At 41.1% G+C, this 18,068-nt stretch overlaps 2 protein-coding genes across 9 annotated transcripts in view; both read left to right on the forward strand.

Moving 5' to 3' along the window:
• Positions 1-18,068, forward strand: part of REPS1 (RALBP1 associated Eps domain containing 1) — a 499,053-nt gene that overhangs the window by 196,433 nt on the left and 284,552 nt on the right. The gene's annotated exons all lie outside the window — the stretch shown is intronic.
• NHSL1 (NHS like 1) overlaps positions 1-18,068 on the forward strand; it is a 175,626-nt gene that overhangs the window by 96,480 nt on the left and 61,078 nt on the right. The window contains exon 1 of one of the 8 annotated variants that reach the window (XM_061378308.1): positions 10,271-10,448. The exons of the other annotated variants lie outside the window; for them this stretch is intronic. Within the exon in view, the coding sequence (XP_061234292.1) occupies positions 10,286-10,448 (163 nt within the window). The 5' untranslated portion in view covers positions 10,271-10,285. Of the gene's footprint in view, positions 1-10,270; positions 10,449-18,068 lie in introns of those variants that run through there. 8 annotated transcript variants of the gene reach the window in all.

Raw genomic sequence — 18,068 nt, forward strand, 5'->3', positions numbered from 1 at the left:
CAGCTATGTTTTTGAGAAATTTATGATGAGTAAAGTAATTTTTATTCACCTCTTTGGAAAAGTGAATTTAAAAGGGTAAATGGACGCTGTCAAGTTGTCTCTGTTCCTTCGTTACCTTCTGAAGGCTTCGGAAGAACATTTTCCCCTGACACAGAGTACACGGCTCTCTTCTGAAGCTGTGGCAAGACTTGAGATGGGAATATCCCTCCTTGGTAGGAGTGAGGCCAAGAATATATTTAAGAATAGAAAAAATGAAAAGCTATTTTTCCTGCCTAATGGCTAATTGTCAGGCAATTCTTGATTCTTTTCAAAGCCTTATTTTTCATTGTGTCCATGTGTATCGATATGAATCAGTGCATGCTCTGGAGCAGCATGCCTAACAAGGGCAGTGCCCCTGCCTAGTAGCTGTTCCAGGGGATTGCTGTGGTGAGAGATGTCCCACCCTGTTTGATCAAACAGTTTGTAGTTCCACCCTGATGATCTTTTAAGGGTTTCTCATCTTGTTCACCTGTGCAGCAGTTGCTCTGATTACTTTCTAAAGGATCATTTTCAAATAAGTTAAAAATAATTTTACTTTTCTGCTACAATTTTGATGTCTGTCCTTGAATTGTCATCCTGATTTATGTGGCTTTACTGGTATTTTTCTTAGAAAAAGTGTAGTACAGAATACACATGAAGGTTGAGTGACTCCTTTTAAGAAGAAAAGTTTGTAATGATCTGTTCAGGTTCAAATTTGTCTTGATTTGGTAGCCTGAGAAGGATGTAATTTGTCAAAATATAGAATTTCAGAATAAGTAATTCTGAAATTAATGGAAGCATGGTTTTGAAGAATTACATAAATTTTCCATGTCCTGGTTTATGACTATAATATGAGCTTTATTATAACCAAGGCATTTTGCATTGCTCAGTCGGGGTAGTTACAGAGGAGATCCTTTCCTAACACAGTGTCATCATGTAAGGAGGATAATCATAAAGGACATTTGTTTTCAAGAGTAGTGCTTGGAAATTCAGGATAAATGTTATTTTTTTACTGCTAATGAACAGACTGAAAATGAAACCCAGAGATAACTGGATCTGTGTGCTTACTGTGGCACTTACGGATGTCTGATCTTTCCAGTTGACTTTGTGAAGCTCATTTGACATGTATTTTTTTACAAAGCAGTAATTCTAGGTACCAAGAAGGAAGAGTTGGAAAATCAGATACTGTAAGGACATTTGACTTCAGTAACTTCATATTCTGCATGAAAAAGCAGTCCAGAAAGTTTGTTGTTAAAGATACAAAAAGGACAAGTTAATATAAATTTTGTGTTAAAATTGAGACTATATAATTGATATTAAAAAGTTTACACATCATATAGATACATTATTGATCAAGGACTCAAGAAGAACTTTCTTCCTAGGGTGTAAATTTGTTGTGGATTGATATGTTACTACTTTGTACTGCTGCTGATTAGCAGTACAAAGTGGGTACGCATTTTTGTCATTACTCTTTCTAATGGAATTTGGTGAATTCCTCTGCTGTGATCTCTAAATCCAAGAGTTTACTCACTCTTTTTAAAAAGCCTTTATGTGACCTGTTGGAAAGTAGGTGGGCTGTATTTAGCTGTAGTTCCTAAGAAGCTAGTGCTAACTAGCTTATCTTGGATAAATACAATTTTGAAGTAAATGTGACACTTCAGATTACAAATTTTGAGCCATACTAGGTTAATGTGATTATTTTGATATAACGTATTGCTTTAGTTCTTTTAACATAGTTCTCTTTGCTGAGGTATAACCTTTCCTTAGGCTGCTGACAAGTGTGTGACAAAGTTACTTTTTTCATTGCTTGTGCATTTAAAAATAATAAAACTACCTTACTGTAAACACACAACAATGATTAAGAGAAGCTGTGTCTACACCAACAAGTAGCATGACAGGCAGGAGATAGGATCCATCGTGTGTGGTCCTTGTGCCTGCAGTGCATGGATGTGGAGGTGGCCAGGGTCATGCCAAAAGGAGCACCCCAGAGTTGAACTAATGTGTGGCTGAAATTTGTGCTGATACGCAGGAAGACTCTTTCAGGCTGCAAAGTGAAAAATATGACCATTGTATTTCTTATTTTTGTGACAGTAGCTTTGGTATTCTTCTCTTTTATCAACTTTTAATGTTTTAATATTGTTGCATTATATTGTCATATATTTTTATCTAATGTATTAAGTACTGCTCTGTGGTCTGAGAAGGGGTAAGCAAATGCATGCCTCTGCCCTGACTGATGCTCTTCAATGTTGAATGTTGTGCTTACGGAGTGGAAAGTCTTGACCTTGTGGGGTGGGTATTACCTTGTGGTTTCTGGCTAAAATGGGTGAGCACACATAAGGTCATCTTTTGATCTGTCAAGACTTCTTTACTATTCAGTGAAGCAGCACTCTGTTAGTAAAACTGAGTTTCACTTTTTTTCTGCCATAGAATCAAAGATTCATTTAGGTTGGAAAAGACCTTCAAGGTCATAAATGCCAGCCCTTAACCCATCATTGCCAAGTCCACCACTAAATCCTGTCCCTAAGCACACCTACTCATCTTTTAAATACTTCCAGGGATGGTGACTCAGCCACTTCTCTGGAGAGCCTCTTCCAGTGCTTGACAAACCCGTTCAGTAAAGAAATTGTTCCTAATATCCAATTTGAACCTCCCCAGTGCAACTTGAGGCAGTTTTCTCTTGTTCTATTGTTTGTTACTTGGGAAAAGACATCAACACCCACCTCACTCCATCCTCCTTTCAGGTAGTTGCAGAGAGCAGTAAGGTCTCCCCTCAGCCTGCTTTTCTCTAGACTAAACAACCCCATTTCCCGCAGGTTCTCCTCATCATACTTGTATTCCAGACCCTTCACCAGCTTTGTTGCCCTTCCCTGGACCTGCACCAGCAACTTAGTATCTGTCTTGTAGTGAGAGGCCCAGAACTGAACACAGTATCTGAGGTGCAGCCTCACCAGTGCCCAGTACAGGGAAACGATGGCTTCGCTAGTCTTGCTGGCCATGCTATTGCTGATCCAGGCCAGGATGCTGTTGCCCTTCTTGGCCACCTGAGCACAAGCTAGCTCCTATTCAAGCTTCATCAATCAGCACCCCCAGGTCCTTTTCCACTGAGCAGCTTTCCAGCCTGTGGCATTGCAATAGTTTGTTGTGGCCCAAGTGCAGGACCTGTCCCTTTGTGTTGTTGAACCTCATACAGTTGGCGTCAGCCCATGGATCCAGTGTGTTCAGATCCCTCTGTAGAGCCTTCCTGCTGTAAAGCAGGTCAACATTTTAGAAGTATCCACTAAAAATAATGAACTCTCTTGATACAGATTTGAATTCTTTTAATCGTTTTTGTCAATTTAATCTTGAAAGGCCTCCTTGCCCTCCATTCCACATTTGGCTGAAGCAAGCCTTCCTGGGAATGTGCGTGTCCACAGGGTGGCACTGGTTTTGACAGTAGTAATGGTGTCCATGAACAGAAGGCAGCCTCAGCAAAGCATCTTCTCCAGAAGGAGGAGGGTTAGGATGCTGTAGCCTTCTGACTGAAGGCTCCTTTTTATGGTGGCTTTTGTGAGGTGGTGTAAGTTGCTTTGGTTTTTGCATTGAAAAATCCCTCTGTGTGTGGACTTTTCTGGTGAGTTGTGTGGGTAGCAGGGAGGTCGCTGCTGCTCTGCGTATAGGAAAGGTGCTTCCCTCTTGGAGTTTTTAAATCCATTAAAGGAATTGTGAGAGAAAATAAGAGCAGAGAGACGACTTCTTTCTCTTCCTGTTACCATGGTAATGAGTTTAATGAGCAGACCTGAACTGGGTAATCTTACCCAATTCTGTCTGAATTGCTATTTAATGAGTTGTAAAATAAGCTGGTAGTGATGTGACTCTCTTGTTCACAGAGTGGGTGGGTGTACCAGTGTTAGCACTGCCATCCACTGCAGCTCCAGACTGGAAGCCGCCTTCTCCCCCGACTGTTGACAGCACCATCTTTTGCTCCATGTATTCAGAAGATCAACAGATATGTGGGACCCAACCTGTGGAGTAAAGCAGCAAGAATAGCTTCTGTTCAATCACAAGCAGTAATATCTAATTGTTTCCGTCTTGCTAATGGCTCTGTCTTCTGTCCCAAATGTGCATTACCCCTTCCTAAAGGTGGTGTAGATCAAAGAATGAACCAACCAAAATACAATCTTTTGTATGCAAAGAGAGCTAAAACAGAAAGGCATAGAAAGGCTTTTCTGAGCTACCTGCAGCTTGTACAGCTGGCTTTATTTGCTTTCTTCATTTAAGTATTGCAAAGCGGTGATCAAGAGTTAATATTAAACATATGACATTGCTTGTTGCTCTTAAGAAAGCTTTCTAATTGAAAGTAAAGATGAATAATTGGAACACAAAAGTCTATTTTTAAGTGCCCAGAGACTGCCAGTAAGGTAATGCAAAGTGTGCTTTTCTCTTCTAGTGTCTTACATATGTGCTCTGTATTAAAATGCTTATTGGATTAAAAGCAGTTACAGAGGGCTATTAGATAACAGAAAAGGAAGAATTAAATTAAGATATAGAAGAGAGGGTAATGTGAGTGTATTCAGAATTAATGTGGTGGAGAGATACGGGGAAACTGTTCCAGGTAGTAAGAAAAGACTTTGCCCTACTGTCTGCACAAGGGATTTGTATATGAAGAGACAAAAAAATGCTGTTGATGGAAAGAAAGATACCATAAATACCAAAAATCTGCATGGTTTTAATGGGAAGAGTGTTAATTCTGAGCTTACACTGAGTATGAAATCAGAGGAGCTGTTTTATTAGTAGGGCTAACTAACTAGTAGTAACTAACCTAACTGTAGTTACTGGAGAGTGAAGAAAGCAAGAAACTTATGCCAGGTCTGTTTGTAAAGATTTTGTTTTTGCTTTCCACCAACCCATTGATTACTATCCTTTTAGTTTATTTTAAATTTTGTTGTTGTTGTTTCCTGTTGTGTTTTATGGGTGCCTGCTATATCGGAATAGTTTGCAGGTTTGATGTCCCTTGCATAGAGAGGGCTGAGGTTTGCTTAAGCGTGATGCTTTGAAACTATGACTGCATGTTTCAGTACCAGGAATTATATTAGCCAAATGCCCCAGCATTCAGAGGTTTGCATACAGTTTATTAGGCATGCAGTTGACAGCGACACTTGCTGTAACTTTTCACAAAGCATATGAATTGGTAGGGTTGCTTTTAGCTGTTAGGTCAGTCAAGTTCTTTAAGCCTCACATGCCTTATTACTTATGTCCTTTAAAAAAAAACACACTTTAAAGCTTGATAGATTCTATGTGATCACAAGCATATGATAAAAATACATCCATAAAAGTAGTAGGGGATAGAACTAATGCTGTAGAATGGGAAAGTGGCCATGTGAAGAGAGCTTTTTGGAGCATCATGAAGCTTTGTGTGCATCCTGGCAGGGGTGCCTCCCGCTCCCCTGCCCTGGGTCCCTTTCATCGCCCCTGCGCCCTGATGTCTGTCGGTATTGTATGAGCTTGTCAAATGTTGGGCTTGCTTTGAACACCATAAAACTGATACCTCCTGCTTGCTTCCTGTTTGAGAGATTCACATTCAGTTAAGAAATGAATAACAATACCTTCAGGTTTGTTCTCCCCCCCCTCCCTCCCGCCGCCCCCTTCATTTTGAAATCCTGTTGCTTTTGTCTGTTGTATGTGTGTTTAAGAAACATGAGTTAAGACTTCAGACACTCTAAATTAATGCACAGGAAAGAGAAAAGGTACGTGCACAGGCCATGAGAATAGGACATCCTGTGTCTGATCTGTTGCTGCCAGCTCCTAGGGACACTGGAGTGCTCTGCCATGATGGGCATGTCCTCATTCTTGCTGTGTCGCAAGTTGTCCACCTCTAAAGGGAGGGTGCTTTCTCTCCAGGTCTGTTATTTTAAGGCTTGGTTAATGTCATATGGCTCCGACAAAAAAAAAAAATTAATGTGTATATTTTTTTTTTCATGGTTTGTTTTTTATTTTTTTTTATCTACAGCTTAAAACCTCCTGATAATGAGCCAAACCCCTCAGAATACATCAAACCATCACTGCTAAAAATAGGATAGCTGTCTAATTAGGGCAAAGTTTATCCCCATGGATTTCTGCAAGCTCTCTTTAATTTCCAATGTGGCTGTTGGGCTTGCATCAGAAATTACTTAATTTGATGGTTTTGTTGTGTATGGCATTCATAAATATTCCTTTATTTCACTACATTGTGCATATTAAAGTTTTTCTTCTATCCAGAAGATCTCTAAATTGTACATAAGGACTGATACAATATCTTAATGTAGCATATTCATAAGGATCCCCTTAATACAAGACTAGGACTGACATGATGATACTTTGTGATGCCAAATCCTCTGAGTTCCCATTAGGTATATTCTGTATGCTTTTTAAACTCCTACATGTAATAAGTTATCAGTATCATTGCTATTCTTAGAGCTTGGGAGGATATATGCTTGTCTAATAAAAACTCTAATATTTTCTCTGGGATTTTTCTGTTTGTTGTTTTGGGGTTTTTTTAAGTTTTCTTTCCTGTAATCCGTGTGTTAGTCACAGGTTTTGGAGTCTGTCAAGCTCTTAACGATCTTTTTTCTTTAGACCGAATGTTGTTTCCAATTTAATGTAATCAGTTTTCTCCTTAATTATTCAAGTTCTCCCTAATAGAGCCTGGCTGTAAAGAGTTGGTTTAGCAAAGATGAAATATGCTGATAAAGATGAATATGCATGTTTAACAGTCTGCTCAGAACACACATACTTGCATTACTAACAGTTCCGTTTTGAAAAGGCGTGAAAAAGAATAGTAAGGCAATAAAATGTTATTTTGGGGAAATCTTTATATAAGTGATAGCCCAAGGCTGAGAAAAATGAAGAGTCTCACTTTTGTGTATGGAAAAAATAAAATGGTGCTATAGCTGCAGTAGAATAAGTGAAGTTGAATCAGAAGTTCTGTGGTAAAATTTTGGGTGAGATTTTAATTCTGCCCAACTTAGAGAATTGCTCCAAATAGACATGGTATAAAATAATAGTTTCTTTTAATAGGATATCTGGGGGAAGACTAGAAGAGGGAGAGGCAATGTACACAATGTCTTTCTCACATGAGATGGTACATCCTTGTCCTAACACTTTATGGTTTTGCGTTTGCTAATAATTGAAACCATAACCATCACCAAATCATATATCATTTACATTACCAAGGTCTTCCAGGCTTCAGGGAAAAACAGATTTATTCTTCAAGTAAAAGATTAATTTATGGGGACATTAATGCCTACCATATGGTAAATATACTTGTTCAACTGGATTTCAGCCTTTATCTCATTATTGTGCATCAGCCTTACTTCGTGAGCATGCATTGGAAACATGGCTAATAGAGTATGTCTGTAGTCTAGAAGAAGTGCATGGTAAATGTCATGGGAACTCCAAGCCAATATATTATCCTGTGTTGTTCTGTTGAGTGTTTGGGAACATCTGAGTCTGCTGAACATTGCATTTTGTCTGTGTCCTGTCTTCTTGCTCTTCCGTTTTCACTGTATGTTACCTATTAATACTAGTTTAATGTGTAGATCTGTGCTTAAGTTTTATGTCAAGAAACATGCTTGCATTGAGATACAAAGACTGTACTCAAGCATCAGCTGTTATCCTTTTGAAATTTTATAACATGGTTTTGAGTTATTGAAATAAAAAGCATAATAGAAATCCAGCTGTATTCTTGTATAATAAAATATACTTTTCCTGTCTGCAGGAGAAATAAATACAAGCCCCAGTGCACTCTTTTATCAATAGCTTGTTGATGCTCTGAAGTTTTATGCATCACATCTGTAAGAGTTGACTCTTCCTGAGACCTTGATAGTCATAGTGAGTCAAAAGGGTGAGACAGCAGGCACAGTGGCTAGACAAATGGGTTAAGGAGATGCTGTCCCATGTCCCGCTAGGGAGGCATTAATAGTCTCCTTATGAACTGGTTCACTGACTGCACTTCCAGAGCTTCATCCCACCCAGGAGGACTGTCTAGACATTCATTTATTCTGGCGGACGCAACAATATCAGCATGGTTGATGAGTGAGTTGAACTCAGCTAGTGTTAATCACAGTTTGTCTTTCTGAGAGCCTGATGAGTAAATGTACTTGGGTTTGTAAATCTGTATTTGCTTCAAGTGCTTGGTTGCCAATGTTCAGTTTATGCTGGTGAGTTTCTGTTGTATGTACAGATGAGCCACAGGTGCTGACAGCTATCACCCATGCTGTTGGCATATTTTCCCCATTCCATCCATAGTTTTGCAGATACTTGAAATTGTTGTAAAAAATAAAAAAATGCAGGCAGGGCTTGTTTCATCCCTATTTATTAAACTTACCTGACATGTTTCATTCTAAGACCTGTTTTCATCTATTTGCAAGTTTGCTGAGATTTGACCATGCGAGGTGTGTATAGAACACTGTAAAGTGAAAATCACTGTTCAGGTTGCTGTTCAAAGTAACGAGCTGTTAAACAACAAAACTCCAAATACCAAACAAGCCAGTTTCTTGCTAACTTTCTGCACTTTGCCAGCACTACTGAGTCACTGTTGCAGACAGTTTATGCTGGGCGGTGCTCTGTGTTTTGTGTTTCTGAATGCTGATGCCACCCTGGTGCAGCGCCTGCAGGCAGCTGGTGTGTACTCCCTCTTCCTTGACTGCGGTTGCCAGTGCAGACAGCAGCAGTGCCAAGGCAGCAAGAGATGCGTGTGTGTGTGTCAGGGAGAAAGAGGAGATGTGTGTCTGATCTGATGTTTTGTAGTTATTAAACAGTGGGGTTTTTTCTGTCCAAAAGTTTATTGTAGATATAAACTAAATAGCAGATAAAGCCTTTTCTAAAATGGATAAATACTTGACACTGAATGGAGCAGCCAATTTGATGAATAGTATGGCTTGCCACCAAAGCATTTGTAAAGAAGAGCTAAGGAAGCAGAGTAAGAATTGGCCTTTGTTGTACTTTTCTTAGGGTTTTAATATCTTCCCATTTTTAAACCCAAACATTATTCCATGTGATATTTTGGACAATATAAATTAAAAGGCAAACTTCAAAGTTGCTGAAGACACCAGTTTATGCAGGGTGCGTGCTTCTTTATGTGCTGTTTTTCTTGCTGTCCCAATCTGACTGTGCTGTTGCAGCCAATTCAAAAGCCCAGGAATGGCAGGCTTCTTGGATCCCAGCAAAAGAAACAGTACAGAGGATGCGAGATTAGGGTTGACGTGGTTACCAGCATGGAACCTTGCTTAGTAGTGCAGTATTTGGGACAGGTGCCATGGACTAATGGCTTGCGGATGAGGCTGAAGAACTGAGAATACCTCAACTCTAATCCTGGCTTTTCCACTCTGTGGGCAGGTTACTAAATCCCTTTGAGACTATGTCTTCATCTTTAAATAGGAATAATAGCTGCTCTAAAGGCATTGTGAGGATTTATATATTTATGCAGTACTGACTGCAAACTGGTAACTGCATGTGCTTTGTAATCGGCATAAGTTCAGTTGTCTAACCTGGAGATGCCTTCTTTTGGTATGATTCTGACTTTGAAAGGTAGTTTCCTTTCTAAAATCCAAGTACTGAAATCACAACACCTTGCTCTTATGTTTTTGTTTGCTTGGTTGTTGTTTTTTTTTCCTCTTAGTGCATGTTTTTCCTGCTTTTGCATTCTGGAAGGTGGTAAATGTTCTTGGCAGATTCCTGCCAAGTTACAGTTCTCTAGCTGTCATGTCACAGCAATTACTGTAAGTTAGCTTTAAATAAGCTCCTTGGATATGGCCATCTGTGTATGGCCACAGTACCTGTTGTTCAGAGGGTGGTGAATAATCAGGGATAAGGCTTAAGACAAGCAGCAGACTGGAGTGGAAGCAGGAAGAGAGAAGCCTGAAAGCTGTGGCAGGTGACTGGGTTTCCCAGCTCCCAGCCTGTATTTTCCTACTTGGGGCTGGGAGCTGGGGGCTGGTGTTAGGGCAGGGGCAGAGCATCCAGCAGCTGGAGTGAATTGCTTAACCAGATGGTTCATTTTTGTTTTCCTTTTTCCTTAAAGGGCTGACAGAATATTATTTAAAACAGTTCCCTGCATAACCGAATAGCTTACTTTGCCTAAGTGCAGAGGAGGAGAAAATCTTTTCCTTTGAGTCTTTTGAACGTGTCTGTTCAAGGGTTATGAGCAGGCCACTCCCTTCTGCTCCAAACTAGCCACTGGGGACAGCAGGGACATCTTTGAGAGGAGCATCTCACAATGATTGCCTATGTGCACTGCCTGCCTGCGGACCCGATGGTCGGGTGCCTCGGCAGGAGCAAGTGGCAGCCCAGCTGCAACGATGATGAGGAGGAACTTATCCCGCTGTATTCCAGCAAAATGGGAAACACTCACACCAAACTGCCCGGGCGCCTCAAGAAAAAGTTACTGAGCAAAGATGACAACTGCTTCTGGCCAAGTAAGAAAATCAGTTCTCTTTCATTAGTTGTTTTGGTCATTTAGCATTGTGTTGTTATTAAGGAAATAAGTAAGTAAAGCAGACTTATAAACAAGGAATATACTCCTGTTTCTCTTACTCTTTTGGAGGATGAAGGTATTGGGAACAGTATTCTTATGAAGAGAATGTATTTCCACCTCAGGAGAGTGTACATAAAGACTGTGTTCAGTGGGGCTGCTAAGTTGACACAGGATGACACTGTCTTTATGCACGTGATACATCTATGTTTGAGAGGTCTTGAGCACTCTGAGTTCAATAATGCTTCTTTTCAGCAACATAATTGTTTTAGACAAGTGGAGCTGTTGACATGGCACTCTAATTGAAAGCCATAGAAACAATCAGTGGATGAAAAGGCCAGGAAATATAAGAAAAAGGTCTAACAGACTCAGAGATGCTTAATGCAGTTGCTGAGTACTTTTTTAATCTGCTTTTGAATAACCTTAGGTCTAAGGTTATTTTCCCTCTGAACATGAGAAGAAAGAATTCTGAATTGTGATGACTCTGTCCTTTTCTTTAAATCTGTATAGTTTCAAGTTTCACTGGCAAATACAGATGGGAAATAGGGAATAGGACAGACAATGGTAATGTTTAGTTTTTTTGTGGTTTTAGCCTTATTGCTTCCCTTCCCTTTTTTTTTCTGACCACCTAGACAAAGGCACCCAGCTGTTTGTAATGGTTGCTCAGGAAAGTGTATTATTTAAGGGTGATGGGGAGAAATTTCTTAAGACAAAGATTTCTTGGGTTTCTTTTCAAAAGATTTCTTTTGCTTTTCCTGCAAAAGCCAGCTGACTGGCTATCTTGAACCATGTCTTAAAATAATAGTAATAATAATAATAATATAATAATAATAATACACGAATATATTTGTTTTGATTTCCCCCCTCATTAGTATCACACTGATCATCTGACAATGACTAGTTGTTACCAGCAGTGAAAAATCACCATCTAGCCACATGATGCGAACACTCATTAGTGAAGCCACCTGTATTTCTGTTTTCTGTATTACAGTATTCTCCATCTAGTGTTAACCATGTTCTGGTTTAGGTCCCCTCCTCTAGGAGGAGTGTGATTTACCACATGGGTGTTTCAGGCCTTCTTCAAGAAGAAGCAATTTCTTAAAATGCAGGGAAAGAAAAATCCAGCTCATCTGGCTGAATATTTTAGAGCACAGGGTCAATTCTGGCTCATTCAGAGCGGAAAGTGAAAATTCTTCCTTTATGTGAAATGATAGAATCTCTGTGCTGTAGGACCTGGACAAACTCTAAAGAGGCTAAGTGCTAGGGAGCAGCTCCAGGGGTGCTCCTGGGGAGAAGGACATGGTCCCTCTGGCCAGCCTTGGAGGGGGTGATTTTGTATCTCTTGCTGGGTGACAGCTTAGTTAGTTCCTATGAAGTCGTGACATCGACCTTCAGAGCTGGTTCTTGTAGTGCGCTAGGTGCTGTTGCTCTGCCAGCAGAGCTGAGGGCATTGGAAGCAGGTTCTCCAGAGTGTGGAAAGGGGATTCAGGAGCATAGATAGGGTGCTCAGAAATCCCTTCTCCCTCCCTGCAGCCAGCCTCCTTTTTCTGTTTGTGCTGCCTGCAAGGAAAAGTGTCCTCCCCTCCTTTCTAAAATGCACTTCAGTTGAAATTATAAAACTTGTCAGAAGTTGAATAGGGACGGAGGGATTGGGAGCAGAACAGTACTTTAAAGATTTACGTTACTACAGTATTAGAACATACGCTGATGATCCTAAGGCTTCTTTGCATTTAAAAAGTTTAGAAACTGAAACTCACGGATATTTTGTTGATAATTTTTGCATTTAAATACCTGAGTCACTTCAAGGCACTATCCAGTGTCTTTTGGGGTGAGAACTTAATGACCTCTCAACTAAAATGATGTAAATAGGTGTGCAAAGAAGACCCTGGGAAACTTAGCCTTTCTGAACGGTGTGGTGTAGACCAAACACGCAGTGGGAGTGTCTGCTCTCGTTGTCTAGGTGCATTCATTTTTTGTTGTTGCTGCAGCATATTCCTAATGAAGTGAGAAGAATTCTGTGTAATTCTATTTAATATTCTAAAAATTATGTGCATATGTGTAGTTGTCTTCATTTACAATATGTCACTTCTATAAGCAATTGAATTGTTAGATTTTTGTGCAGTTTCTGGTCCTTAGCAGTAAACTTTCACTTCTTTCAGACCAAGTTTATTGTTGGCTAAGTTTATGGTGAGTTTCATGCATGTAATTTCTTTTTGAATTACAGATTGTTGACGTTTCAATATTTAATGTTGGATCCTTGAAACGGTGAATGGCAAATATCAGTTAACGTGCTTCCTGCCCTGACTTTTCCCAGGCGAACCGCTTGTGCTTCAGTGGTGGCTTCCCACTGTTGTACATGCATGTACATGTGGGACACCAGCTCTGCCCTGCTGGCTCCCCTTCCTTCATATCATTCCCAGCATGTAGAAACAAAAGAATGGCAGGACAGGTACTATTTATTTTTGAGATAGGGTGGCTGTGTTGCTTTTAAACTCTGTTAATGTTTATTTTAAGGAACAAAAGTGTTTAAGAGTGGAAGTGCTTTCTGGGACCAGGTCAAGTGATAACTGTAGAGCACAGCAGGGGATTATTGGCTGAGCTTTATCTCTGTTGATAAAGGCCTCCCTCTGGGGTCCTTATCGAGTGTCATGAGAACTGTGCTTAGAGAGGTTTCACAGTGCTGAGGTACTCCATAGAAAATGCCCCTGAGTACTGTTAGGGTTGTTTGAAAACATAATACAGTCAAATTATTGAGCTTCCTCACGGGCTGGGGGAGCATCCACACTGCAGGGATCTTGATGGTCTGCAACGGTAGTTCCTGGTGCCCCTGCTCATCCTACAGCATCTCTGCTACAAAATACTTAATTATGAAAATACCTGTGGTGTGAGGTAGCAGCTGAGAGGATCAAGTGACCATGTTAGGGTTTGGGGTTTTTCAGGCTGCAGCAGCTGTTCTGATAAAACACTGCAAAGTGAGGCTCTGCTTTACCAGCTAAGCATTGTTTCAGCATCCATGATGCTGTTTCTCTGCCGTTCTTTGCTGCCAGATTGACTGTAAGTAGACAACACAGGACTGAAGTTATCTGGAGTGAAGCAGTGAATGCATCCTTTAACAGCCTGCCTGACTGCCAGAGAAACGGCATTACAGTGGTGGAAGGACTATCACCACCATGCGTTCATTCATGATTTCAGACAAACTCCAGTGGTGCTGGGTGCTCAGTACTTGGTTTTCCTGCAGCAAAGCTGAGAGCCTCCACTGACCAGGTTTGGCAGAAATGTGGAGGGTTTGGTTTGGTTTAAATGCCTCTTGTATTGGAGTCTGAGGTTGTTGGCATGACTGATACCATGGGAGGCTGTCACCTCCTGGTCAGAGCATCGCCTGCCTCTTGTGGTTCCCAGTGACGCTTCGTATTTTATGAAAGTCATGAAGTTTAAATTTGTGGTAAGCTGTTGCTAACCTGGGTAAACTGTGGATTCTGCTGACTTTTTGTGACAATAAGGTTTTGGTAATGATTTTGGAGGTTTTTGGTTTCTTGTATAGACATGGGAGCGAGCCATTGGCAATATCAGATTACTTCTAATGTTTGTTAAACAGTAGCTTCAGGTAGTGGGATTTTTTTTCTCAGTGTTTTGTTGTGTGCTAGCTCATGAGAGAATGCTTTCTTCTTTTTCATTCATTGGTCTTTCTAAGGACAACAGCTCTGTCTTATCTGTGAAGACATTTCTGCATGATGTGTGTTTTGTGAAAAACATAGTATTTGAAAGAATAATAACGAAATCTATTTATAAATGAACAGTATGTTTTGAACCAAGTTGGGTATTTTATTGTTCATTATTTGCTATGATTTTTTTCACGTTTCTCTTCCTATAGTGATGAGATTTTGATTTCCCAATTAAAGGATATTATGTTTAAAAAAAAAAAAGGAAGAATCATTGCAACTTGGGGGGATTCATCTTTTGCCTTGTCAATCACCAGTGCAAAACAAAGACTGAATTGCTTTCCATCTCTGCAGATACCAGGCTGTGCGGAGCACTGAGCCAGCCTTTGTGGCTTTTCGTGACCTAAGTGACAGAAGGATTCAGTCTGTGGTGGTGAATGGCTGGGATGGCTACTTACAGAGCCTCATGCAAGTGACTGACCATCCTCATTCCCAGCTTTATCTGCTGCATCCCACTCTTACCACAACAGATGACATATTGGATTGCATCAGATAAAGCGGGGAACTGGTTTGTTTTGAAAAGAAAAAGTAACTTGAATACAAGGTTTACTGCATGTCGGGGGGGGGGGGGAGGATCTTTTTTTTTTTTCCCCCTTTTCTCTTGGTTTTTTTCACAAAGGCTTGTCTGATGGCTGAGTTTTCGTTAATTGGCCAAAGCAAGCCACCAAAATGTTGCAAAGCAGAGAAACATACCTATTTCTACAAAATTATTTCAGGTCCTGGATAAATAGAAACTCTTCTGGTATGCATTTTTGTATGAATATTGCATTTTGACTCATTTTGCTGCATGTTCCCCATGTGTGCCATTGAGAACAAGCCTCTCTGCTTGTATGTTTCTAGCCAAGCCATGGAGGTCCAGCTCTTGATCTCCTCTGCAGTTGCCAGGCGGCTTTTAATCTCTTTTGAGAGTCAGATGTGAGAGTGTTTTGGGTGCAGGGAGGGATGAAGAATTTGGGATATGCTGGGTAAAAAGAGGTTAAAACTGGGGTGTTGTAAAATTCTTAATAAGTGAATTTTTAACACATGAAGTATGAAGGCCTTACTGTGTTGCCTGGCCAGAAGACAACGCTTTGCTAGCCTGGCTGCCCACTAGTGGGTGTGAACTTGTGCTCACCATTACAAGGAGGTGCTGGTGGTGGGTGTTTCACACCTTCTTCCCTGTGTGTGAGCAGATGAGAAGCTGTGTGTGCCACTCGGGACCACAAAGGAGGTTTTGGAACAGAGCTCATTAACATCATTGCAGTGCATCTTGAGGAGTGAAAAAATTGAGGGTCGAGAGGTATGTTTTCGGCAGTTGGAGCAGAGAGCTGCTGCTGTAATTAAGGAGGTGGAGCAATGTAAGTGCAAATCCACATTCAAAACGGGTGAGATTGGAAAGCCTGCAGTTGAAGATGGTGGTTGATGTTAGACTGACTAGGCTCTTAAGTGCTTAATTTGATTGAAAATCCTGGGGTTTATGGATGGTAGGTACAGCATGTTTGCAGTTCTTACTGGGAGTTGTTTTATCTAGTGCAGTGAAGTCAAGAAATGATTTTGAGTGCTCTAAGAAGATCAGATTAAAGCTGAAATGCAGTGAGAACGTGAAACTCCACAGAAAAGGCACAGACATTTTAAGGGATGCCTCTGTCAGCCTGGCTAATGGAGTCTCACTAGTAATCAGAAACAGATTGTGGCAGCATTATCAAAATCCATTTTACTATTCCATGTTTCTTACTGCATCCCTCCCCTAGGCCAACACTTTGACATGAAGTGATAAACAGTAACCAGGTTTTATAGCTACAGTGCATTTTCTTGTGCTGAAAGAGTAGAGAGGCAAATTGTGTGGTTAACAAGGCAGATACTCACATCACCCCTTCTGGAGCCCATTTTCTAGACTCTGCAAATAGGTGACTTCCACCCATCTCCAGAATCAGGCTGTGTGCCTGTGCATGCTTGGTTATGGTAGTAGAGGGTTTCTGTGGCATTTGGCACATTTGCAGAGCTCCGCAGCAGAAATCCTCCTGGTGAGTCGTCTTTTCTTGTTAACTGCTAGTAAATGTGAAAATCTTCAAAGGCTTCCTTGCCACTCCCTTATTTTTCCTGTGCCGACTGCTCCTCACACAGTGTGCTTTCCCATGTTTTTTTCTCACACTGTTGGGTAGTCAGAAACTTCATTAATGACCCTTTGGAAAGGTGTAATGTGTGTTGCCTTGCCAGTACTTTGGTTATCAAGTACCATGTTTGATGCTTCATGTGCGTGCTGCCCAAATCTGAATGTAGGTATCCTGCAGGGCTGCTCTTGCAGAGGCCATGCTGGTAATGCAATGATTAAAACAGTATATTGCCATTTACATGGTGGGTACACTGACCTCTCTGTTGTGCTCAGAGAGCTGTATGGGCTGTGTAGCATACCATCAATGAAGGACAGTTGGAAAAGGACATACAGCCTCCACAGGGGACATGGGCTTCTGCTGGGGGACCTTGGACAGGCAAAGGGGTCTGGCTCCTGGATGGCAGCTGCTCTGGTGAGACCTGAGGGGACCAGGCTGGCAGAGCATCATTGTCATCTGCCGGAGCGCCTCTTCCCGCTGGGGGATCTGGGCTGAGTAAGTTGCTGGTGCCGTGGTCTCTGCCGCACTGCCATGCCAAGGTGTAGGGGTTTTGCTCCTGTTCTCAGCTCTCGAAGAGCTCAGGACTGTCCCTGATACTGCTTTTCCTCCTTGGGGCTCCTGCATAGGCCAAAATAACACCTTTTAAAGGAAATGGTATTAAGAATTCTGGTAGGTGACAACAAATTTTTAGTCCTCAGTTGTGTTCCTGCCCTAATACAATGACAAATCATTGAAAAATATGTGCGCTGCTTGATCCTTAAGATATTCAAGTCTCTGCTTCTACACAGCAACAAATCAACTCTGCTTTTGTCCCACATCCAGAGCCACTTGCTTCATACTGTATGGGCTGTGATACTGTAAGTAAAAATGCTCTCGTTCTCTGAAATACATCCCTTCTCAACTCTCAGTTGGCTTGAGCAAATGCCTTGGAGGTACAGCAGACTTGCTGGCATTGCAGCTGGCAGCGTATAAGTCTGGTTTATTGATACCTTAGTAGTGTTAATAAAAAAAGACATGTTTTAAATAATCCCAAATGCCAATAGCCTTAGTGACATTTAAGCATGAGTGATGCTGTCAGTTCATCCACAAACAAAAGCAGTACATCTTAATTTGTCTAATTATGCTCTAACATGCAGACCAGCTGCTGCTGTGAACAAAAGCAGCTGATCACACCATTTTATTAATTGCATATTAATTGCCACATTCATGTTAACCATATGGGGGAGAGTGGAGTGGAGTGAAGGCTACTTAGTAGTGGAAAAGAGAAAATGAACTGGCAGCATGGTAACTTCAGAGGACAAATCTCAGAATGATAGGGTGCCTGGAGCTTGCCGATGACATCCCATTTTTGGAAGGAATCTGTATTTTTCTTTACCGAAGCTGAATAAATTATTGCACTTAAAAGTGAGAGGGATTTGAGTAGAAATGATTGTGCCTTGTGTGGTGACAGCGTATTTGTGAAAGTACTGCTGTGCATGTTGGTGCTGAATTTGGTAATTTGCAGGAGGCAGCCTTGCTGGCATGTGGCTGTCTGCCTTTGTCTGCCTGCTGTGCTGATGGATGCACCCACACTGCCTGGAATCGCTTTTCACAGGAGCAAGGCTGCAAGAGCCAAAAGGAGTACAACACTTTATGATTTTTAGACTTCACACCATTTTGCTGCAAGTATGTAGTCTTCTTAGATAACAGTGGTAAGTCTTGAGCAGAACTGGGCTTCTTAGAGTGAAAAAGAAACCCCTCAACACAGGTGGGTTA

The sequence above is a fragment of the Neopsephotus bourkii genome, unplaced genomic scaffold (assembly GCF_033783945.1).
Source record: "Neopsephotus bourkii isolate Nb327-2 ecotype Australia unplaced genomic scaffold, CSIRO-AGI_Nbou_v1 NB_1765, whole genome shotgun sequence".
Classification (NCBI taxonomy): domain Eukaryota; kingdom Metazoa; phylum Chordata; class Aves; order Psittaciformes; family Psittacidae; genus Neopsephotus; species Neopsephotus bourkii.